Source organism: Cupressus sempervirens, chromosome 8, assembly GCF_028749045.1.
Source record: "Cupressus sempervirens isolate cs-2001-9-10 chromosome 8, ASM2874904v1, whole genome shotgun sequence".
In the NCBI taxonomy this organism is placed as follows: Eukaryota; Viridiplantae; Streptophyta; class Pinopsida; order Cupressales; family Cupressaceae; genus Cupressus; species Cupressus sempervirens.
The window spans coordinates 799,967,481-799,993,693 of NC_143125.1; the positions used below are offsets into that span (position 1 = coordinate 799,967,481).

At 34.1% G+C, this 26,213-nt stretch overlaps 1 protein-coding gene across 3 annotated transcripts in view; it reads right to left on the reverse strand.

Moving 5' to 3' along the window:
• LOC149544813 (uncharacterized) overlaps window positions 1–24,288 on the reverse strand; it is a 50,250-nt gene extending 25,962 nt beyond the window's left edge. For all 3 annotated transcript variants that reach the window (XM_089795394.1, XM_089795396.1, XM_089795395.1), the window contains exons 1-2: window positions 23,967–24,288; window positions 1,742–1,811 (exon numbers count right to left, since the gene is read on the reverse strand). In XM_089795394.1, the coding sequence (XP_089651520.1) occupies window positions 1,742–1,811; window positions 23,967–24,051 (155 nt within the window). In that variant the 5' untranslated portion in view covers window positions 24,052–24,288. The remainder of the gene's footprint in view (window positions 1–1,741; window positions 1,812–23,966) is intronic.
• Between the last annotated feature and the right edge of the window lie 1,925 nt (window positions 24,289–26,213).

A 26,213-nucleotide genomic window follows, 5' to 3' on the forward strand; every position in this document is an offset into this window, starting at 1 on the left:
CCTCCTCCCACCTACACACCCCACCCCCTGAACTAATCCAACCCACCACTCAATATATGTGTGTTTAACACACACTAGACTAAAAGAATCTAAATGTGTTGTATGTACAAAAACAATATTAATAATAACAAGAGGTCATCATTAATCAAAGAAAGAAAAGTATTACTCTTAATCTCAACCAACACATCCAATGTTGTATTGTCGCTCTTCTGCATTCAAAAAACTCCACAACATTCTTTTATCTGCCCTATTACATTTCAATCTTCATGTCGACAATCCCCCATGATACACACTAAATTTTGGTGCCGTAAATTCATCGTAGGGGATTGGTATTTATAATGGGTTGGTGCCCATAAACATTTGTAAGTTTCATATTTCTTTGTGCAGCTTGATTTGGACGGTAGATCCAAGCAGCTATTCTCACCATGGCTTTTTTCCCTCCTAGATTTCAACATACATTTGGTGTTCTTATATGTTGATGTGTGATTGTGTTTATCTTTTACTTAGCTGCATTAATGATAAATAAGATTCACTAAAAACTATAATGTTGAATTGGATTTGAAATTGGACTTTTGCATATACTAATTCAACCACCTCCTCCCAACTACACACCACATTCCCCAAACTGACCCAACACATCCCTCAACATATATGTTTGTTTAACACACCCAAGACTAAAAGAATCTAAATGTGTTGTACATACAAAAGCAATATTAATAATAATAAATAAGAGGTCATCATTAATCAAAGAAAGAAAAGTATTACTCTACAATCTCAACCAACACATCCAATGTTGTATAGTTGCTATTCTATGTTCAAAAAACTCCACAACATTCTTTTATCTGGCCTATTATATTTCAATCTTCATGTCAACAATCCCTCATGATACACACATCCCCACACCTCAACAACAACCTTGCATTTCAAACATATATGTTATTTACTAACAATATCTCCTTCAGTTTGCATCAGACTTTCTCTACCAATAATATTCTTTCATTGCATATATGTTCCACACAGACAATCACCATTGACCTCAAAACAAAGCATATATAGAGTTTCTATTTATTACACAAGTAATATGGTAAAAATATTGGATGAATTAAAGAATGAGCAAGACGCCCATTATATACTTTACAAAGATGACATTACTAGAAACATTCTAAAAATGAAAGAATAAAGAATATTAGAAACATTCTAATATTTACCTGCAACTTCTACAAATTTATGGGGTGGTTTTCATCTATGGTCATGACTCGTAATAAATCATAAAGGATTTGCAGGACAAAAGATAGAATCAATTGACAATAAATCTATAGAATTTTATTATACCCAATCCTATTGCCACAACTTTTATGAGCCACTATAACATATATCCAAAAGCACTAATTGAACCAGGAAAACAAAAAAGAAAACACTACTCATTTAAGGAACCCAACTCCTCAAACCACTAACCAGACAAAAAATGAATAACACAAAATCCTGTCTATAAAAATCATTTTATTAAATATTATTTAACCAGTTTCTATTGTTGTAATTTGTACTTAAATAAATAGAAGCTTCAAAAACACCCAAAAGCTTAAATTTGACATTTGTTCTAATAAATAAAGATATGGATGGTAAAATTTTGCAATGCCTAATATTAAAATTAAATTTGATGAATCTTCAAGCCAGCCAACAGCATAAATCCAATATTTGTTGAACTATGTAAATAAACATATATGTGATACGCAATACTTACATTCCTTGAAAGAACGAATCTGATGTTGTTTGGAGGAAGGAATTGATAAATTTGTCAATATCTCCTGAACCTACACAAAATTGAAAATATATAGCAAATCTTTAGCACATACAATTATAATATAACCTTCAATAAGCCCACCAAAAATAATACAAAGAAATACTGCCTTCCATAAGAAGGCTGGTTAAATTTGAATTTTGATTCATAGAGGCAATTCTTCCAATGCACTGAATAACTAGTACACTTCAAAATTTTGAAAAGGAAAAAACTTCCTATGATTAATCAAGATAATGTTCATCCAAAGATTCATAATCCTATAAGAACCATCTAAGTCTAGATGCAAAATCTTTGATGTTGAAGATACTCCATTCTGAATGCATGAACAAGAACTATTCATCCAAAGAACCATTTGAATCTAGAAGCAAAATCCTTAAAGTTACTCTATAACGAATACATATACAAAAAAAAGAAACTAATTCTAATCAGTAGAAAAATATACATAGCAACACCTAAACTGTCCAGAGAAGATCGGCCAGATGCTGGACACTCATCAGCAACACGATTGCAACTTCACAATTAGATTAGCCTTCAAAACAATAAAAAATAAACCAATTAAATGGACTATTTCTCTTCTTCAATCTCTTCAAATTCTTCTGATTACCTCTTCATTTATTTTGGAGACTTCAATAAATTTTATAAACAATATAATCGGAATGTAATTATGCATGCTGTTGTAGTACAGATAACTAAAACAGAGACTATCCTGTTTTCCTGTGTTTGTACCCACTAATGATGAACCGCCTAAATGTAGTGCTGTGTGATTATTATCTGTGCAACTATTTATTTCTATAAATATGAGTTTGTATTTCTTTTCTTGCTCTTAATTCACCACAATTGGTATCAAATCCAAAGAGAAGCTATGGGAAAATTTGTGGAGAAATTGAAGAAAGATGGAAGAAGCAGGTAAAGGGAGAATTTAAAAAATTCTTGGAGCAAAACTTTGGAATGTACATTGCCAATTCAAAAAGACCTTGCAATCATGCTGGAAGGAAAAGCAAAGAAAGAAGATAACTGCGATTTTCAATGCAAGTGGGAGAAATTGAACCAAGGCAGCATTGGAGAACATTATATTTAACCTCTCCAGGAATGTGTTGTTCAATGTTGCAACAGAGAAGACAATGAAAGGTCTTTGACTCGTTTATTGAACATGTATGACATGGATTTTGCATCAAACTTCTAGTGAAGAAATTATACAATTTGAAGATGAAAGAAGGTGGAATTGTGTCCAAACATTTAAATGAATTTAACAAATTGATCATCCAATTAATTTCTCTGAGCATAAACTGGGCTGATAAAATCAAAGCCATTTTGTTATTGTGGTCCACCCAAGAGCTGGAAAGGAGCCATTATGGCTATCAGCGACTCAATGTCTCACAAGAAGGGAAGTCTAGTAAAATTTGACGATGTTGTTAGAACTCTTCCCAATGAAGATGGGGAAGAATTAGGAAACTTCATCAGAAAACACTTTGATAGCTAGCATCAGGGAGAGATCACAAGAAAGAGAAAAGCAAAAGTATAGAGGAAGATCAAAATCTAGGAAGAAATTGAAGTCGAGAGGCAAAAATAGTGGTTGTTGGTATTGTAGCAAGTAGGCCACGTCAAAAGAAAAAGTTGGTCACTCAAGAAGACTAAAAATCAGCCAACGGACAATGAAGTGAAAAGTACATATGAAGAGGATGTGAATGCTCTAATTTTGTCCATAGAAGAAGATGCAACAATATTGTGGGTGTCAAAATGTGGAGATTGTTTATGTCACATCAAGTCAAGAACTCTTCAAAAACTATCTAGAGGGTAGCTTCAGTAAGTTTATCTTGGCGATGATGAGCCTTATGGCATTGTTGGCACAGGATATGTTTTGTTGAAATTACAATTTTGAAACAACTTCTTGTGGCAAAGTGTTAAACACATTCCTCAACTCAAAAGGAACTTGATTTCTATGGGACAAATGGATGGGCAAGGTTGTCACCATTGAACACACTTCAAGACTAAGAGGGGGGTTGAATCAATCTTGACGAAATCTTAAAACTCGTCTGTTACAAACACTTATCAACTATCTTTATCCAGCTAACCAACAATGACAAATATTGCAATGACAAAAAAAACATGAACACCAGATGTTTACATGGAAAACCCAATGTGGGAAAAGAACATGGTGAGAGTCACACTAACTATATTTACAATTCTTTAGACTACGTGCCAAGCAGCACATGAAGATCACTTCTTTGGGGCAAGATACAAGTTTGTACAAAGCTGCCAAAAGAGTCGTTGTCTTCTAGCAAGCATAGGGATATAATGAATTGTAAAGATGTAGGGTCTCTTGAACAAACACTGTGACAACTCAATCAAAATCAAATACTCGCACTTTTGCTCTTCCACATCCACACCATGCTGACTTCTTAATTGCTCCACACACAATCCATATCAATTCCCACTTCAACTCAACCATCCGCACAACTATACATATCAACTTGATCATAAAAAAAAAAAGGTTGCCTGCAATAAAGATAAGCATCATTTACACAAAGTAGACCATCATGAACTACACTCAATGCAATCCACCCCAGGAGATAAAGGGGACCCAAACACATCATAACACACCTTCCACAAACGATTAATCAAAATGCACACACTGCAACATCCTCGAGAGTCAGTGTCAAAGGTAACATGTGGCAAAGCATAAGAACACATTAACTAGTCAGGCCAAAAACATTCTCTGATGTAGACAATGCCATGTGGGCCTCAACACACCATGGAAAGATCCATAACAACCTCTTACCTCTTGCTCCAATACAAATCCAAACCAATAGTCAAACCAAATCATCAAAAAAAACTGAGTTGGCGAGGGACCAATATGGACAAGAATGTCAAACTCGAAGCAACATAACTTTACTTGTGGAATCAACAAAAGTAAGATATCTCAACCATTCTTATGCATCTAGTTTGAAGGAGGGGCAATAACCCCTAACTTTAGTCGGAGATACTCAAAAGTATCCTTCAACGATGCCTTAGTGAAAATATCTACAATCTAATCCTGTGTAGGCACATACTCTAATCAAACTTTCTTATCTACAACTTTCTCCCTCAAGAAACAATACCAAATAAAAATGTGTTTAGTTCTTTAATGCATCACTGGATTCTATAAAATATTTATAGCACTTGTGTTATTATATAAGTGGAACTGCTTCATCATATAAAAGCTTGATATTGAAGAGAGTTTATTTCATCCACAACACTTGTGTACAACAAGATGTTGCATTATGCTTTGCCTTTACAATAGATAATGACATTGGATCCTACTTCTTGCTCATCCAAGAGACCAGTCTGTCTCACAAGAAAAATGAAACTCCACATCTTTTGTCATATGTGCATCCTATCCAATCAATATCAGTAAAAGATTTCAAAGCAAAGTCATTAACCCTCTTGTATCATAATCCAAAGTCCAAATTCCCATTGAAATATCTAAACAGTCACTCAACTAATGCTATTACTCCACTAATGTTATTCATTCAAATATCTATTTAAAACTTTTCATTCACCTGTACATCCTACCACTGTCAATGATGAATTTACAACATTTTCTCGCAACTTAACATCTTGTCTTGAACAAACTCTTGCTCCACATCAATTCTTGATCAGGCTCTTCATTACCTAGGGCTCTTCTAACCATTGGGACTTCTCTATCCTCTAGTTGATTCGTAGATCCGAGTGATTCTTCCTCCATAAATGCATTTCTGCTTCTACCACAAATCTTCTTACTTGAGTTTCCTTTAGTACATTCAATGTTCTCTAACCTTCTCCACACTTAAAACATGTTCCTTTAAACAAACTTTTGTCCTCTCTTTTGTGATTAATACCTACCTGTAGGGTAACCTCCTGTACCACAATATGAACTCTCTCCATTTGTAACAAATAGTTTTCCCGAGTCTTAATTAACAACTAATATACTCAAAGAAATACAAATATTACTTCATTTTCATAGGAAGACAGTTAAATTGGTTTCGTTCATATAAAAGAGATTGACGGCTAAAAACCAGTTAAAGAAAATTTCTTAACTAAGAACTTAAAACACCATCAATGAATTCTTATAAAAATTAAAATCCACATACCATGGAATTCGAAATCAAAAATCATTGTAGGGATGCTTCTGCAATCACCCAAATTAGTCCACAAATACCACTATAACAAAATCATATAACGTCTATCATTCAATACCGCTATATCAAAATCAAATGACGATTACTATTGACTACCACTATATAAAATTAGGGCATCACAAACCACCGTATCAATTACAGCATCGATTACCATTGGATCATTTAGGGCTTCAGATGCCACTGTATCACTTAGGACTTCAATTACCACTAGATCATTTAGGGCATCAGATACCAATGTATCAATTAGGGCTTTGGATACCACGGAATTCAATTAGGGCTTCAGATACCACTGTATCATTTAGGGTTCCAAGTACCACTGTATCATTCCTTTACTTTTGATTTCTTAACTGTGGCAATAACTCAAAATTAGAAAATATGCTCATATTTATTATTCATATAAATGAAAGATTGATGGTTTAACTCAATTAATCTTACCTTCGTCTCATAAAAGTAAAAATACCTGTTTCCGACAAACAATTGATTATATAGCTTATCTTTGTCTGTGGTACGTACGACAACTTGAGAAGAGGTGAAACATTGTCAAAGGCTTAACCACCCAACCTCGAACCTTAACTTATTCCCCACACAATCTCTAATGAGAAAGGCCCTCCCTACCCGGAATTAGACTTGGAACATCTGTCATCTACTAAGCGTCCTAGTATCTAACCACACCACTAGACTTAACAGCAGGAGTTACAATAACAGGATCGTGCATAAGCTATTAAATGATATTAATCTAGATTTAATGTATCATATCTGACTTTTATTTTCTAAGTCATTGCAGACTCCATCTCACCTCTTCACCCTTTTCCATGGCTATACAGTCGATGAATCCTAGGTGTTCATATCTCATAGCAATTGGCTCTGTCTGTTGATTCCCAACAAATTCATGAATAACATATATGTTCTAGCTTATCACAATTTGTAATTTGAAAAGGATATTATTAAAGATTGCAGAATTTATTGTTTCATTAATTAATTTAATCATATCTAATTTCTCTTTTGCATTCTTGTAGATTTATTCCACCTCTTCACCATTTCATGGCTTCTTTGCCAGTGAATCCTAGGTGCCTGAAAGATTATGATCATTCTGTTTTATTTACTCTTCTTCACCATTTCATGGCTTCGTTGCCGGTGAATCCTAGGTGTTAGAAAATTAAGAGCATTCTATTCTTAATATCATGGATCAAGACTGCATGGTTAATGCCATTGTTATTCGAAATAATGGTGATGGTTTATATAATCATTATAGTACTCTACAGCTATCATTTCGACTTCTTAGTGCTGATTGTAGTATTCAGTAATTAAAGATCAGCAGAACTATATGGAAATCATGAGAGCCATCAGCAAGTATTCATATTATAATCTCAATTCTATTGTTAGTCTTTCTTAACCTAGCCGACTACAATTGAATCATAGATCAAAAAAAATGGGAGTATAATACATGACAGAAGAATAACAGTAACCTGTTATGTATGCGATTGGGATTTTGATTGGAACTTGGCCTCTTGCCGTCCTCCAACCAGTATTCTTGCTCGGCTTAGTGCACCACTCACTCGTGATTATAATGTGATCCAAATATCTACAAGGTTCGGCAAAAAAGTGAGGAATAATGGTGATGATTGGGTGTGGCAGACTGAATATGCAATATACGTAGCAGAAGCATGGTGAGTCGGCCTGAAACAATCCGACTCTTATCACGACTTGGAAAGTAGGAACTCGGCTTGGAAAGTAAGATACATAGCAGGAAAATAAGGATGATGTGTGAGGTCTTGGTATGGCTTTACTTAAAGAACTAGTCGTGGCTTCTCGGCTTCTATTGGTTTAAAGAAAGAAATCCATTCGAATTCCAATTATTAATTCAATTTATCATGCCAAATGTTAATCAGTTAAAAGCAAGAATATTATATAATTCGAATGTTATTATATTTTGAATATTATAATCTTATATATATATATATAGGGTGACATCATTTTATTATTATAATAAAATGGCGCCATCTCATTTTTATATCTATATGTACGTATATAGATATATCTATTATAATAATAAGGTGAAAGATCAAATTAAATCTTTTAAGGTACGTTTTATATTTTAACCCAATTATTTATGTTTCTCAATTTATTTATTTAATTAGCTCATGCTGGTCCCATAGATGTATCCTGTTTTAAGTCATTAGGTCCTCAACCCATCTGCCTAGTGAAGGTGATGCTCTTGTGCCTAATTCTTTTCTGACAATGCTTCCACCCCTTCGACGAGTTTCCTACAAGGAAATTCTCCACAATCAAATCATATTATCATAACAAGTTATAAATAATCATAACGGCTAGCTGCCTTTTCAATTCCATGAATTCGTGATAAATAATCAACTAAAATGTTATCTTCACTTGAAATTATAACGATTAACCATCTTACCATTTCGCAAGATTATAACCAATTTAACTGTCAACTGACTTCATGTGAACCTCAACCGCTATAAATAATCAACTAGCATGTTATCTTCACTTGAAATTATAACGATTAACCATCTTACCATTTCACAAGATTATAACCAATTTAACTATCAACTAACTTCATGTGAACCTCAACGGCTATATTTTAAATTAGGTCAAAAATTGGGATGTAACACCAATACATTCTGATTTGCCTTTGTTTTGATCTAAATATTGTCTACCTCCACCAATAAATGTTCTACCTCGGCACCTCTTCCTCTTTTTCTACATTCTTGCCTCAAGTTCAACTTCTCTTCTACTTTTAGGGCAAACTGATAAGCCTCCTCAATACTTTCCATCTTAACCAAACTACTCTCATCTTGAATTGATGTCCTCAAACCATTATGGTATCTTGCAATTCTTTCAACCTCGTCACCCATATGTCCAAATCTGATATCCAACCTATAGAATTCTTCTGTATATTCCTTCAAAGTAGATTCCTTTTGCTTTAGATTCAACATTTTCCTCAACAAACTCACTTGATAATCACCATGCAAAATTTATCCTTCGACTTTCACAATCTTATTGCAAGATTTGATCTTTTTCCTTTTCTCTCCTTTATATGTTTGCAAGTGTTTGCACCATAAAGATACATGTCCTTTCAACTTGGTGCTAGCGATTTTCACCTACTTATCTACATTAGTGCATTCATACACAAAATACTTTTCCATCTCAATAAACCAATCAAGTAATTCATCAGAACCTAGCTTACCATCATAATCCGATAAATAGAAATGTGGTTTTCCATTACTCTAGTTAGGGCTCTCATGAATTTTCTGTCTCCTTGTTCAAGTACATATACGTGATCTCTACAATTGTTTCCTCAGTTTCTTCATCACTTACATCCTCAATATGTCTTCCTCTTCTTTGGGTAGTCTCTACTACTTCAAGTCTGGCTGCAATTTGCCTCAACATATCCATCATTGTTGGATTTACATCTCTCCTTCCACTAACCATCTTGCAACCCTTTGCATTGCAAGTCAGATCTCAATTCTACTACCCTACAGTAAATCAACTTGGACTTCGTAACCTTACTTCCATAAACTCAACTACACAAGGAACACCAAGCTTAGCTCTTAAACCACTTGGTGCATTCACAGATGGTTGTACCTCAAAGAGATTTGCGCAAGTGTACAATGAGAATAAACATAACAAAACAATAAGGAAATGAGAGAACAATGTCAGATCTGCTTTCATTCAACAAGAAATAATATGGCAACATGCATTCTTACATGTCAAGCTAAACAGGCTTGATTACTTAGATCTTTGGAGATTCAAGATCTCTAATCTGTCGATCCTAAACTATCCTAATTGCTTCTAACTCTCTGCTCAAGAGATCCATTACAATGCATTTATAGGCTTCGTGACACACAAGTTGGCCATAAGATCAATTATGTTTCCCAAGATCAGGGAACAGTTACAACAAATAGGTCTGTTCCCAAATCATAAGGAACTCATTATATAAACCATTTAAGAACTTGTGGTTTGAGATTTAGGTCATCACATGATCCACGAACATAGAGATATATGCCATCAATTATTTTCGATTGTAAGATTTCCATCACAAATCCAAATTCCATGAACAAGTCCAAGAACTAGCAAGAATACGCTACCCAAGAAAGAATCCAGCATAACTCACAAACAAAAGAACCAAATAAGCTACTATCATTACAACATAATTAAAACTAGGTCAAGATTATACTTCGATCATCACAGATGATGGTTCAAAGATATGTTCAATTGCTCGATTGACCTCTCAAACTGTACAAACCAGCAAACAAGAACAAATTGTAAATGGAAATTTTTGGACTGATGCAAGATTACTCCAAACCGAAGATGTTTCTACATCATTTCTACTTCTATTTCTCTCCAACTGAACTTCTTTCACCAAATTTTAGTATGACCTTTTAGCTTGGCTTTGCGAATCTAACCCTCTTAGGCTCTTCTACTTCCTCATACTCAAAGTACTCTTCCATATTTGGATTAAGATTTCCAAAAAATGTGTCAACTTTAATTTGTAGTTTCTTTCCAATCTTGGAAATGGCCTTGTAAAACCTAGCCACATTAGGATCTCTAATAGTTTCATGCTCTTCTTCAAACTATCCTTCAAAATTCATCCTCACTTTCATCTCTTCCTCTAATATCAGCTCCTCTACGTAGCTCCTCTTGCAATACCAACACTTGCCTTTAGAGGGTTCTACAACTCGCTTCTCTCACACTAGCAATTCTTCCACCACGATTCCTTCGCGGAGGTATTTTCCTAGACCCATAACCACAATTCTGGTGCAAATTGCCACATGTTTTACAATCTACTTACATACTCAAGAATTTCTACTTTGATACTACTTGATGAAGGGCCACACCATCCTTACAAACTCATAACCAAATGCATACTCAAGAACTTCTACTTACATACAATTGACTTACATACTCAAGAAGTTCTACTCCGATACCACTTGATGAAGGGCCACGCCATCCTTACAAACTCATAACCAAATACAAAACAACATAGAGACAAGAGAGAATAAAAATGCTTTACAAAGCATAAGATTGGCAATAACAATGCTTCCAAAATGCTTGAGGATGAGATCCTTACAAATTCTTGAGAAAGGGATCATTACAACTTATGATAAGAAATTATTACAACCTCTTACAATATAAGATTATTACAACTTCTTACAATATGAGACCATTACAACCTCTTGAAGAAGAGAGCTCCTTTAAAATGCTCACATGCATTTCTTATATACGTATGGCAGTAACAATGCTTCCAAAATGCTTGAGGATGAGATCCTTACAAATTCTTGAGAATGGGATCATTACAACTTATGATATGAGATTATTACAACCTCTTACAATATAAGATTATTACAACTTCTTACAATATGAGACCATTACAACCTCTTGAAGAAGAGAGCTCCTTTAAAATGCTCACATGCATTTCTTATATACGTACTTACCACCTAAAAGATTACAATAACAACCAATGTTGGATAATGTTTGGAGACAGTAGATATAACTACCCAACTACAAATATTAAATAAAAGATGCATAATATTAAATGACACCAAATATATAAAAAATGCAAAATTGCGCTTACACCCTAGAGGCTCCTACATCAAATCCTAACTATTCCTAACAAACAACCTCTATGTCAACAAACAATAAAACATAACTTCAACCTATGAACTTCTGTGAGTCCGAAATTAGGATAGTGCAACATTCACAAACCATACATGACAACACCAAAACCGCAAGTTGCCAACTTCGTATATGGAGCATTCTCTCATAAGAACTTCAGGATACTCTTTCCTATATATACCAAATTCTCATACTTGTCACCTTCTAATTATTTAACAAACTAATTTGCCATCACCACCAAACATTAGAACAACATCTAAACATCTCAATCCAAAATTCAAATACTCTTTCATGTATATCAGACTTCAAATACTCTTTCCTACATATTACAACTTCCCATATGCCACGCACATTGCATGCGCACAACTAGTTGATAATCATGACAACATTGAAAAAAAATTCTCCCCCATACATGATATGACACCTCTCTTGATCAGATACAACATTGAACACGTACAACTCTTCATCAAGTTGACATCACTATAAACACTTAACACATATAACTAACTGTAGCCTCAATTTGCAGTCGAGCAAGTAGAAGGCAAAGAACATATACAGTTGAATCCGGATAGCAATATCACAATTTGACTTGATGTGGAAACTATCTCCTACTTATCAATTTAAAAGGCTTTCCAATGAATTCTTTAGAGGGCACAACACTTGCTGAAGGTTTCGCAAATGGAGTTGCAAGCAAAGTGGGCTTAACCTTAGATGGAAATTCCATGGTTAAGCGCGCTTGAGTAGGAGTAGTACTCGGATGGTTGATCTCCTAAAAAGTTTCAATGCTTAACCTTTGTGAGCATCACTAGATGTTATGGGTGTTAAATGTTTCATTCGTTCTCGTGAGAGATGGGTTATTGTGAACCAATAATCCTGAAACATGGGCCAATGAGTTTGACTCAAAAGAAAACCTACACAATTGAGTATTGATAGCAATATTACAAAGTGATCTCCCCTTCTAATTTAGCCTAGAATTTTCCATAAAATCACAATTGCAACAAATTAGTGTCACAACTTACCGAATAAATCTTTCCTCAATAATACAATCCTGGATTTGGAACGTGTCGTAAGGACATCCAATAACTAGATCGTCCCACTTGTGCATCCAAAAGACGAAATACACAAGACAAACAAAAAGTGCAAATTCCTCATTGAAGGAGGTCTACCCGAGATGCAAAGCTCCATTAAAATATGATGATTTTGTTCATCATATGTTAATTTCCAATCAATTTGAGCCCACTACATTTAATGAAGCGTGCAATACACCAAATTGCGAACACTAGACGAATCTTATGAAGATGAGATGGGTTCTTTAATGCCCAACCACAAAAGGGAATTGGTCCCTCCACCTCATAAGAAGGATATGAAAAATAGGTGGTTAAACAAGCTAAAGAAAGAAGATGATGTTTACAAGGCCAAATTGGTCGTGAAACTTTGTGCTCGAAAAAGGGTGTAGATTCCTTCAAAATGTTTTTCACCAAAAGTGAAAATAACTTCCATATGGCAGTATTAAGATTAGCTATTGTTAACAATCTTGAACTAGGGCAACTTGATGTAAAGATTGCATTTTTGCGTGGTGATATGAAAGAGTTGTATATGTAACAACTAGAAGGTTTTAAAATGGACAAGAGAACCTAGTTTGCAAATTGAAACAAAGCTTTGTATGGGCTAAAACAAGCTCTACAACAATAGCACCTCAAGTTAGACTCCTTCATGGTTGAGTAGGCTTTCTCCATGTGGGGATCTAATTCGTGTGCTTATTACTAAGTTTATTAAACTGGTGAATTTGTGTCATTGTTGTTGTATGTTGATGATATGTTAGTATGTGGAACTAGCATGGATGTTGTTAGTAAACTAAAAGAACAATTGGCTAATAAGTTTTCTATGGAGAATTCAGTAGTTGCAAATAAATTTCTTGGAATGCCCATTAAAAAAAAAATACGCAAAAATGAAAACTGAGATTGTCACAAAAAAAAAGAGTATATTGACAAGCTTCTGGACAGGTGTCATGTTAATGATGCCAATCCACTTTGCACTCCTTGAGCTACTCATTTCAAAAAATCCTCCAAAATGTATCCTAAGACACTAGAAGAGCAATTAATTAAATAATATATGAAAGGAGTACCCCATTTGTTGTTTTTAGGGTCTTATGTATGCAAGGGTCTATACAACACTTGAAAATTGCTCATGCAATGGGAGTGATCAGCAAGCATATGAGCAACCCAGTAAGACTCCTTTGTAGGCAAAGAGTGGATTTTGAGATATTTGAAGAGCACTTAACATAATGTTTTGACATTTAGAGAAACAGAGCGTCAACTACAAGATTTGTTGATTTCACTATGGCTGATGACTTAGAGTAAAGATGGTCAAACACTGGTTATGTTTTCACATTTGCGTGGGCAGTGATCACTTAGGCTTCTAGATTGCAACAAGTTGTTACATCCCAAATTTTGACCTAGCTTGAAATATAGTCGTTGAGGTTCACATGAGGTCAGTTGTCGATTTAATTTGATATTTAGTCGTTATGATTTCAAGTGAAGATGACATGTTAGTTGATCGTTAATCGCGAATTCATGGAATTAAGATGAAAGGTTAACTATTATAGTTATTTATGAATAAATAATTTAATTACCGAGAAATTCCTTGCAGGAAGCATGTTGAAGGGGTGGAAACATTGTCAGAAAAGAATTAGGCAGGGCGTCACCATCACTGAGCAAACAGATAGAGGACCTAGGGACTTGGAACAAAATACATCTGTGCAATCCCATGAGTTATTTTAATAAATGGTTTAAATTAAAATAATTGAGTTATTTAATAAATAAATAAATTATTTTAAAGGATTTTAATTTATCTTTCATCATAATTATTATTGTATTTATTTTAATTTGTGCATTTAAATATTATAATGATTTGGCATCATTATACCTAAATAAATTAATAGAATAATGTTTAGTTGTACATTATAATAATAATGTTGGAATTATAATAATTGAATTATTATTTTCAAATTGTAATGTTACAATTATTCTTTTCAACTTCTTTTTTTTTTCCTTATAATTTGTTTGGGCAGTCGAAAAGATTCTTGTAACTGATGGGGAGCCGGATAGCCACAATTGGTTCCTTATATGGAAGTCATGGGATATATTTTCATGCACCGGATTATTATTTTTCTAGACTACGTTTTTCTCTTTCTTTTCAATTTTTCATCTTCTAATTACCCTGTGAGTCGGGTTAGGGGAAAAACAAGAACTCTCATATTCGATTTTCCTTAAAAACATTCCTTGCATTTTGGCGGATTTATACCTAATCGATATCCTGTAATTAGTTTGTTGTACATAGTTAAACTGGCGGAAGTCGTGAGGGAGAGAGAGGTTGGTTACGAAGAATTAGGTGAGACAATCTAACGTCATCTGAAATAATCCTTTTGGGGAGAAACGTCTGCTGAGCTCGGTTCAGATACCAAGATATGCAAAGAACGCAGGTTCATTGTGGAACATTGCCCACCGCCCTTTTTCAAGTTAGAGCTTGGGGGCTCATTGTTATCTGAAGTCATTCTAGGAGGTAATGCAGGAGACTATTTAAATATGGAATTCATGCATCATGTAGTCTTCACTTGCCAACCATGGCCCTTAGAAGAACGCACTCCAACACTACTAATGCCATTACACACTGTTGTCAAGATTCAAGAAGTCTTGATTGCATGAGAATCAATACTGATGCCAGTCTAATACAGACCAAATCAGGTAGACTTAAAATAGATTTTTAGTTCACAAAGTCTCTCTTTATTTTATCACTGATGTTCTTAAATTTTAATCGTGTATCACCCATATAGATATAGGATGGAAATACAATGATAACCATGATTTAATAAATCTATCTGAATGCATTATTTGCGGTTGTATTTCATAGTTCTTCTTTCACTCACGTTTTCTTGTCTTTTCTGGGTCGGGTTGATACAAGATGTAAGAGTTGTGTGCAAAGAACAGAGTCCTGATGTTTACCTTGTGCTAAGAATATTAGAAATGCCAACAGAGCTTGTTTACATGATTATTAATAAAGTAGTTGATGCTTATGATAGAAGCCGATAAAGGAGGCAATAAAACTTTATGTTCTCATCTTATTCATTGTTTGATATTACCGATTGCCATCACTTAATTCCAAAAGACTTTTGAATACAGACTATATCTTTATCAAACCACATATGTCTTAAATCTGTAGATTTTGTCATGAAAAGCTATGTTCTCAAACAAACAAACAGTAATAATGATCAACTCTGAATACCAAGGAAATTCTGAGAATGTAGAGTCTTAATTTTATGAATAGGTATAAGATGTAACGGTTAAGGCACCGAGGAGACATCGATCTAAAGACTTGTTGATGGTTAGTGAGTGCAATGAGTTGTTCTTTTCTAGTTTGCAAGTTGAATATAATATGAGTTCATCTGTTGTATCTGTGTGTATTGAGAGTATTAAACATGTATAAAAGATAAGGATATGCAATGAAAAACTGTGATTAACTAATTCACTTCAGAATGTATTACAAACATTCATACCCTGCAAGAGTGAATTTATTAATAATAAACAAGCACCTGGAAATCACGAGCTTGGAGGCCTGATGAGGTTGAGGGGGCATGAGGAAAGATTCATCAACAATAAGAATCAGTAATATCAATTATGACATTTTAATACATATCATTAAAAATAGCTCATGCACATTCCTGTTATGATGATCTCCTGCTGCCAAGTCGTATGGCAAGTTATATATCATGATGCCCAGTGAATGCTAAGATGTTCCCTGTCAATTCCGAGTAGGGAGGGGCCTTCTCGTTAAGAGATCATGTGGGGATATATATTGTGGTCCGAGGTTGGGTGGTAAAGCCCCTGGAAATGTTTCACCTCTCTCAAGATATCAGATATGCGTCAAACAGAGATAAGCCATGAAATCAATTGTCTATTGGAAACAGGTATTATCATTTTGTTTATGAGAAGGCAAGATTAAATTGAGGTATTTCATTGTTATCATCATTTTATTTCATATAAATGAATATTGAATATAAGTAATTATCTAATTTTTGAGAAATTGTCACAGATAAGCAATCGGAAGGAAAAGAAATCCGAAGCCCTAATTGATTGTGTGACAACTGGAACCTTAATTGATATGGTGGTATTGGAAGCCCTAACTGAATTCGTGGTATCGGAAACCCTAGTTGAATCTGTGGTTGCGGAAGCCCTAAATTGAATTCGTCGTCGCGAAAACCCTAGATAAATCCGTTGTCGCGGAAGCCCTAAATTGAATCTGTGGTCGCGGAAGCCCTAGGTGGTAAAGCAACACCAAAAGCCCTAAATAAACCAATGGTAATTGAAGCCCTAAATAAACCAATGGTAATTGATGCCCTAATTGGTAAGATGATATGTGATGCCCTAATTTAAGTTATAATGGTATTTAGTGGTATTCATCAAATGATGTTTGAGATAGCAGTCGATTTGAGACATTGTTATAGTATATTTGTGGACTAACCCGAGTGGTTGCAGAAGCATACATAGATGAATTTCAGTCTCAATTTTTCCGAGGTATGTGATTTCAATTTTTGAAATAATTTCATTAAAAAGTATTTCAAGTATTTAGTTAAGCAATTTTGTTTAACTGACTTTAACGGTAATCCTCTTCACATGAACATGAATGATGTAATTGCCTTCTTATGAAGTCGAAGTTAAAATTGTATTCTATGCTTATGATAGATGTTAAAATTAGACCCGAGAAATCTGGTTGTTACATATGGTATCAGAGCGCTGGGTTCAACCTTGAAACCTTGGGTCCAGCACTGTTTCTAAGAAACTAAAAACGTAAATGTTGAAAAAGATTTTTTTTTGGATATCTGGATATTGCGATCAAAACTAGGAAAACACACTGGAAAATCGTTCAAAATAGCCAAGAAGGCTGAAATGATATAAAGTGAACAAATGTATAAACAATTAAAAAAAGATTAAAAGGATTGGCAAGCTGAGTGGTGGAGATCGGGTTTGACGACCCAAATTTTGAAATCCTTGGCCAAGGTGGAATTAGGCAGATTTGTCAGAGCAATTGATCTTGTTGATTGTCCTGATGCTTCAGTTATTTTGTCGAATAACTGTTGGGACTTCAACCCACCTGATTACTCAGTGGCAGGACCAGAATGTTACATATGTATTATCCATAGTGAGAGGGCCATTCTTTGTCGAGAATGGGAAGATTAGAAGGGTCCCGATGCCTAGACTTGCGCAATCCAAACACAGTTTATAATCTTTAAAAAAATGTTATCTAAATCCATCATGAGCGGGTTTGTCGACCCAAATTAATGATTGAAATAAATTGTTACCAATTTGAACCTGAACTGAATGAAAACAAAACTATGAACCATGATTCTTTCTGATGTTGGTTAAATGAAAAGATCGTTATGTGCTCCAGTAAAAAGTTGGAACTATCAATGTTTGTTTACAGATGTAAACTTTTGATGAGATGGGCATGGAAGCCTGAATCATAGAAATGGGAAAGATGAATTTCCAAGTATTTTACAGATGAATGATGAGAATCTTATGAATTGTTTTAGATGCCTATGATCTTGATCAGATTTATGATGATCTTTCATAGTATATCATGTTTTTACCCCCTTGACACATTGTTATACATGTATAATACACATGCGATGTTGACTTTACATATTGAGCTGTTGTATACTGATTTGGAGATATCCTATCATGAAATGATTATTCTAATGAAATATTGGGCTTGAAGGCCACGGTTACAATGGAAAAAAAAAACATGGATTCACTGACCTATTACAGGTAATCTATAAATTTGCAAGGATGATTATCCATTAATGAGGGCCATATGCCAGATGGAACATGAAATAGAATCAACTCAAATGATGCTAAGAAATCCACAAGTAAGATAAAGAGAACTCAGGTGAGTACGTGCTTAATTTTATGTTACCATGCAAGTATCTTTCTGGAAACTTTAAAGTAAACATGAATCTTGAGTTCTGGTTATGATTTTCATTCTGACCCAATTGAGAAAAAAAAAATGATATCACAATGTTATATATATCTTGTATGTGGAATATTCTTGTAGTGTTTAAATTGCAGAGGTCATCGAGGACGATGAACCACAAGGGGAATGGTATGTTACATTCCAATTTGTTTTAAAAAAAATACTCGTTGAAATTTCAATTTCATCGAGGACGATGAACCACAAGGGGAATGGTATGTTACATCCCAAATTTTGACCTAGCTTGAAATATAGTCGTTGAGGTTCACATGAGGTCAGTTGTCAATTTAATTTGATATTTAGTCGTTATGATTTCAAGTGAAGATGACATGTTAGTTGATCGTTAATCGCGAGTTCATGGAATTAAGATGAAAGGTTAACTGTTATAGTTATTTATGAATAAATAATTTAATTACCGAGAAATTCCTTGCAGGAAGCATGTTGAAGGGGTGGAAACATTGTCAGAAAAGAATTAGGCAGGGCGTCACCATCACTGAGCAAACAGATAGAGGACCTAGGGACTTGGAACAAAATACATCTGTGGAATCGCATGAGTTATTTTAATAAATGGTTTAAATTAAAATAATTGAGTTATTTAATAAATAAATAAATTATTTTAAAGGATTTTAATTTATCTTTCATCATAATTATTATTGTAAATATTTAAATTTGTGCATTTAAATATTATAATGATTTGGCATCATTATACCTAAATAAATTAATAGAATGATGTTTAGTTGTACATTATAATAATAATGTTGGAATTATAATAATTGAATTATTATTTTCAAATTGTAATGTTACAATTATTCTTTTCAACTTCTTCTTTTTTTCCTTATAATTTGTTTGGGCAGTCGAAAAGATTCTTGTAACTGATGGGGAGCCAGATAGCCACAATTGGTCCCTTATATGGAAGTCATGGGATATATTTTCATGCACCCGATTATTATTTTTCTAGACTACGTTTTTCTCTTTCTTTCCAATTTTTCATCTTCTAATTACCCTGTGAGTCGGGTCAAGGGAAAAACAAGAACTCTCATATTCGATTTTCCTTCAAAACATTCCTTGCATTTTGGCGGATTTATACCTAATCGATATCCTATAATTAGTTTGTTGTACATGGTTAAACTTGCGAAAGTCGTGAGGGAGAGAGAGGTTGGTTACGAAGAATTAGGAGAGACAATCTAACGTCATCTGAAACAATCCTTTTGGGGAGAAACGTCTGCTGAGCTCGGTTCAGATACCAGGATATGCAAAGAACGCAAGTTCATTGTGGAACATTGCCCACCGCCCTTTTTCAAGTTAGAGCTTGGGGGCTCATTGTTATCTGAAGTCATTCCAGGAGGTAATGCAGGAGACTATTTAAATATGGAATTCATGCATCATGTAGTCTTCACTTGCCAACCATGGCCCTTAGAAGAACGCACTCCAACACTACTAATGCCATTACACACTGTTGTCAAGATTCAAGAAGTCTTGATTGCATGAGAATCAATACTGATCCCAATCTAATGCAGACCGAATCAGGTAGACTTAAAATAGATTTTTAGTTCACAAAGTCTCTCTTTATTTTATCACTGATGTTCTTAAATTTTAATCGTGTATCACCCATATAGATATAGGATGGAAATACAATGATAACCATGATTTAATAAATCTATCTAAATGCATTATTTGCGGTTGTATTTCATAGTTCTTCTTACTCACGTTTTCTTGTCTTTTCTGGGTCGGGTTGATACAAGATGTAAGAGTTGTGTGCACAGAATAGAGTCCTGATGTTTACCTTGTGCTAAGAATATTAGAAATGCCAACAGAGCTTGTTTACATGATTACTAATAAAGTAGTTGATGCTTATGATAGAAGACGATAAAGGAGGCAATAAAATTTTATGTTCTCATCTTATTCATTGTTTGATATTACCGATTGCCATCACTTAATTCAAAAGTACTTTTGAATACAGACTATATCTTTATCAAACCACGTATGTCTTAAATCTGTAGATTTTGGTCATGAAAAGCTATGTTCTCAAACAAACAAACAATAATGATGATCAACTCTGAATACCAAGGAAATTCTGAGAATGTAGAGTCTTAATTTTATGAATAGGTATAAGATGTAACAGTTAAGGCACCGAGGAGACACCGATCTAAAGACTTGTTGATGGTTAGTAAGTGCAATGAGTTGTTCTTTTCTAGTTTGCAAGTTGAATATAATATGAGTTCATTTGCTATATCTGTGTGTATTGAGAGTATTAAACATGTATAAAAGATAAGGATATGCAATGAAAAACTGTGATTAACTAATTCACTTCAGAATGTATTACAAACATTCATACCCTGCAAGAGTGAATTTATTAATATTAAACAAGCACTTGGAAATCACGGGCTTGGAGGCCTAATGAGGTTGAGGGGGCGTGAGGAAAGATTCATCAACAATAAGAATCAGTAATATCAGTTATGACATTTTAATACATATCATTAAAAATAGCTCATGCATATTCCTGTTATGATGATCTCCTGCTGCCAAGTCATATGGCGAGTTATATATCATGATGCCCAGTGAATGGTAAGATGTTCCCTGTCAATTCCGGGTAGGGAGGGCCTTTCTTGTTAAGAGATCGTGTGGGGATATATATTGTGGTCCGAGGTTGGGTGGTAAAGCCCTTAGCAATGTTTCACCTCTCTCAAGATATCTGATATGCATCAAACAGAGATAAGCCATGAAATCAATTGTCTATCGGAAACAGGTATTATCATTTTGTTTATGAGAAGGTAAGATTAAATTGAGGTATTTCATTGTTATCTTCATTTTACTTCATATAAATGAATATTGAATATAAGTAATTATCTAATTTTTGAAAAGTTGTCACAGATAAGCAATAGGAAGGAAAAGAAATCCGACGCCCTAATTGATTGTGTGACAGCTGGAACCTTAATTGATATGGTGTTATTGGAAGCCCTAACTGAATTCGTGGTATCAGAAACCATAGTTGAATCCGTGGTTGCGAAAGCCCTAAATTGAATCCGTCGTCGCGGAAACCCTAGATAAATCCGTTGTCACGGAAGCCCTAAAATGAATCTGTGGTCGCGGAAGCCCTAAGTGGTAAAGCAGCACCAAAAGCCCTAAATAAACCGATGGCAATTGATGCCCTAATTGGTAAGATGATATGTGATGCCCTAATTTAAGTTATAATGGTATTTAGTGGTATTCATCAAATGATATTTGAGATAACAGTCGATTTGAGAAATTGTTATAGTATATTTGTGGACTAACCCGGGTGGTTGCAGAAGCATACATAGATGAATTTCAGTCTCAATTTTTCCGAGGTATGTGATTTCAATTTTTGAAGTAATTTCATTAAAAAGTATTTCAAGTATTTAGTTAAGCAATTTTGTTTAACTGACTTTAACAGTAATCCTCTTCACATGAACATGAATGATGTAACTGCCTTCTTATAAGTCGAAGTTAAAATTGTATTCTATGCTTATGATAGATGTTAAAATTAGACCCGGGAAATCTGGTTGTTACACAAGTGATAGCACTCCCTACTGCCAAAGCAGAATACATTGCTCTCACCAAAGGTGCCAAAAATAATGTTGTGGTTGCAGCATTTATTAGTGACTTGGGGAGCAAAGAGCAGGTTTTCACTCTTATTAGTGGCAGCAATAATGCCATACATCTGGCCAAAAATGCCGCTTTTCACAATAGAACAAAAGAACATAGAGCTAAGATATCATTTTATCCAGAGTGTACTTGAAGAGATCAAACTTAAGTTGGAAAAGATGCATGTTAATGTCAATCCTGCTGATCCACTAGCAAAGGTAGCCAAAAAGGACAAGGTTAAGTAATGCAGAGCTTCTCTTGGCCTCAACAAATTGTGACAATAAGCCTGAAAAAGTGGAGATATTAGCAGGAAATTGGACTTCAATTGGGCAATCAAGCAGAAGATTGTTGAATGTGAAGTCCAACAGTTTTGGACCATTTATCTTCAATCTTTTCAAATTCTTCCAGTTGTCTCTTCATTTATTTTGGAGACTTGAATAAATTTTATAAATAATGTAACAAAAAGTTCCGTAAACTGTTGTAGCGCAGATAATAAAAACACACATCATCTCTTAAAATTCTTCCATTGTCTCTTCATTTATTTTGGAGACTCGAATAACTTTTTATAAATCATGTAACAAGAATGAAATTAAGTAAACTGTTAAAGTCGAGATTAAAAACCACAGATTACCCTGCTTTTCCTATAAATATAGTTCTGTGTGTTTATTTGCTCTGCAAAAGTTGTTTGTTTAAATGTAAGTTTGTATTTCATTTCTTGCTCTTAATTCTCAATAAGCCTTCCAATTTAACAATTCTAATAAATTACAATCCACGATAAAAGATCCAAACCTGCAATTAGATGCAATTTTATGTGAAACACAGCTTGCGTGGGAAAAATATTCTATTCACTAGAACAAAATGAAACTAATAATAAACTACAACCTACAGCAGATATCTACGCCTGCAACTAAGCGTGATTTGATTTGAATACAGATTTTACACGACGGGGGAAAAAAAGACAAAAAGAAAAATTCTCATTGGAATATTTCAAATTAATTGCAATCAACAAGCAGAAATCCTACTTAGTAATTGTCAGCGCTTCCATCTGAGTTCAAATTTTCTCTTGAAAACAATACTAATTAGTAAACTAATTATAGTATAGTAAATTGCAATCTACACCTAAAAATCCGTGTCTGCGATTCTAAACACTTGAATTTCGATAGAATTACATATGAAAAACAAAAGTTGCCCCTGATAACAATTATAAAAGATTGCTAGTTACAACCACAGATCCAAACCTGTCATTCGGTAAACTTTGATCTAAAAATTAAAACGATATCCAACACAAAGATAGATGTAATAAGTGAACTCTGCAACAGTTTGCAACTAAAGCCACTTCAATTTAAACATCTAATTGCATACTTTCACTAACCAAAAGAATTATAATCAAAATAAGTCCCGATCTACGGGTAAAGATATCAACTTCCATTTAAAGTCCAAAGTCTACATCAAAAAAATAAACTGCCCATAAAATACAACAGTAATAAGTTGCATTCTACAATCAGAATGCCAAATCTATTAGCAAAGCACGTTGATTTGGATACAACAAAAGAAACCCATTAAAATCGGTAATTTCCAATCTCCTACCGGAGATCCAAGTTTGCAACTAGCTTAATTTTGATTACTATTCAACATATTTGATAGAAAGTAAAGAAGCTTCCTTTCCAATACAAATTTTAAATTAAAAGGAAAATACCCAATTTAAAACTACTCACAACAAATTTAAACAGCTTAACAAGCTTAATACTTACAGTGCCAAAAACCCTTCAACACCCCCACAGCTCGGATCTGAGTTCCCTTCGTTTCAGTTACTTCACTAGTGAGATTAAAACCCATTCCAACATTCAGGACTGTTTCATACGATGGCGAGAAGAAGCCCTCACGTTGGAGGACTGCAAAAAATACATCTTTTCTAGGAGTTTTAACTGATAAGAACCCTGTGCAAGCATAGCTCGTTCAAAAAGCAAGCAAGAGAAAACAAGTGAACGAAGTGGCCTGTTCAGAATGATCCTAACATCTCCAGGGAGTAAAATGCTGACTGCTCCAAGACTTCTCGATGAAAAACCAATCCGTGTTTTATGGGATGGAGGTCAGGGATAAATAGAAATAGGGAGTCAAGGACTCGGCTGGGACCCAAAATTAACTGAATAGCCAATCTTCTAGGGACATGTACAATATTTTTATTTTTATTTAATTTTTATAATTTTACGACGGATTCGAGGCAAAACCATGTGGATTAAGATATTAGTTTGAGTTTTGTTTTTTTTTTTTTTTTTCTCCCCTCCTTAGGTTTGAGTATTCGAAGCTAAGGGTCCATTTGGCTACGAGAATATAAAAACGGGAATAGGAATATCTATTTTGGAATACTTATTCTCGAATAGAAAATGGGGTTATGTATTCTTGTTCTTATTTGGTTCACCTAGAATTTGATGCGGAATACACAGACTCAAAAATTTATGTTTTCCAAAATTAAAAAAATTGGAATAGGAATACGTATTCCTATTCCACCTATTTAGGTGGAATAGCAAATCTTAATTTTTGGGCCAAAATTGGAATACGTATTCCAATTATTTTCCTATTTCAATTATGATTTGGTGCATCCAAACAAAGAATTCAAAATTTTAAGAATATACATATGCCTATTCCACTTGTATTCTCGTTGCCAAACGGGCCCTAAGGTTTTACCCTTTCCCCTTTAACACTATTATTTCAGTTTGAAGATTGATAATTGGAAAAGAAAATATTTATTAAGCAAAGTATTTAAAGTAGGATATGAAAGTTCTTATATTTTGCATTACGAATTTTTTTACATTGTCATTTAATAAGAGTTCTCTTTAGATTGGACAATCAGTCTTGTAAGTCTTTTTTTTAGTGAAGTTAATAAATCTATCAATTAGAGGGTCATTATGATAAATTGCTTGCTTGCAAAGTTATTTGGAAGTATGTTGGAAAGTAGAAATAACAAGTGGGTGGAAGAAAAAGTAAACGAGCTAAAGGGTAAGCAAGTTTCAAACCTAAGCACTTTACAATTAATAAAAGTATAACTTAGGGGCACATCACTAGAATGAATTGGAAGAAAACCAAGGAAGTATTTTGTTGCTTTCAAATTTTCAAAAAAGCTTTTAACACAATCCCTACATTCAAAATCTGAAATAGGATAGAGGAACTTAGGGTTCTTATACATGTTAGATTGATTGTTCATAACATATACGAGGAAGTGGAAGTTAAAGTCAAAATTAGAACTTTAGCTGGCATCTCCAAATGTTTTAGGAGTGATATAGGGGTCAAGCACGAGTTCCCAGTGTCCCCTTCCCTTTTTTATTTATGTATTGACAAAATTGAAGATTGATTAAACTTACAAAGTGGCGACGGTGTCCATTTGCACGAGTTGGTTATAAGTCTTCTTTTGTGTAGAGGTGACCTTATTTTGATTTCTAAATTCACTCTCGGCTTATAAGGCCTCTTACTTTCCCTTGAGCATTTTGGTATGATGGTGGGCATGTAAGTCAATGTTAGCAAGATGAAAGTGATGGTCTTTCCTAACAAAAGAAAGCATGGCCAACATAAGTTCTACTTTGAAGGTAGTGCTCTTGAAGAAGTGGAAAATTATAAATATGTTGTAATTAACTTCAACAAAAAATAAGTTGGGAAGTTTATAGAAAAAAGCAAACTTTAGCAGGTTGGAAAGCATCTTATGCTTTCCAAAATAGACTTACAGAGGCATAGTAATGGGATTAAAAATTTATTTAAACTCTTTTTTGGCTTTTAGTGCTTCTACTTGTACTCTATGGTTGTGAATTATGGGCCAGCAATATCTACAATCTACAATGGAAGGAATTTGATAAAATCAAATAAAATACTTGACAAAAAACAAGCTCAAAATTAAAAGTTCAACCCCTTGTGATATCATGTTGAGTGAGATTGGGGTTACTTCAATTAAAATAATTATTATTGTGAGACTCATATATATATTAAAAGAATTGAGAAAATAGAAGAGG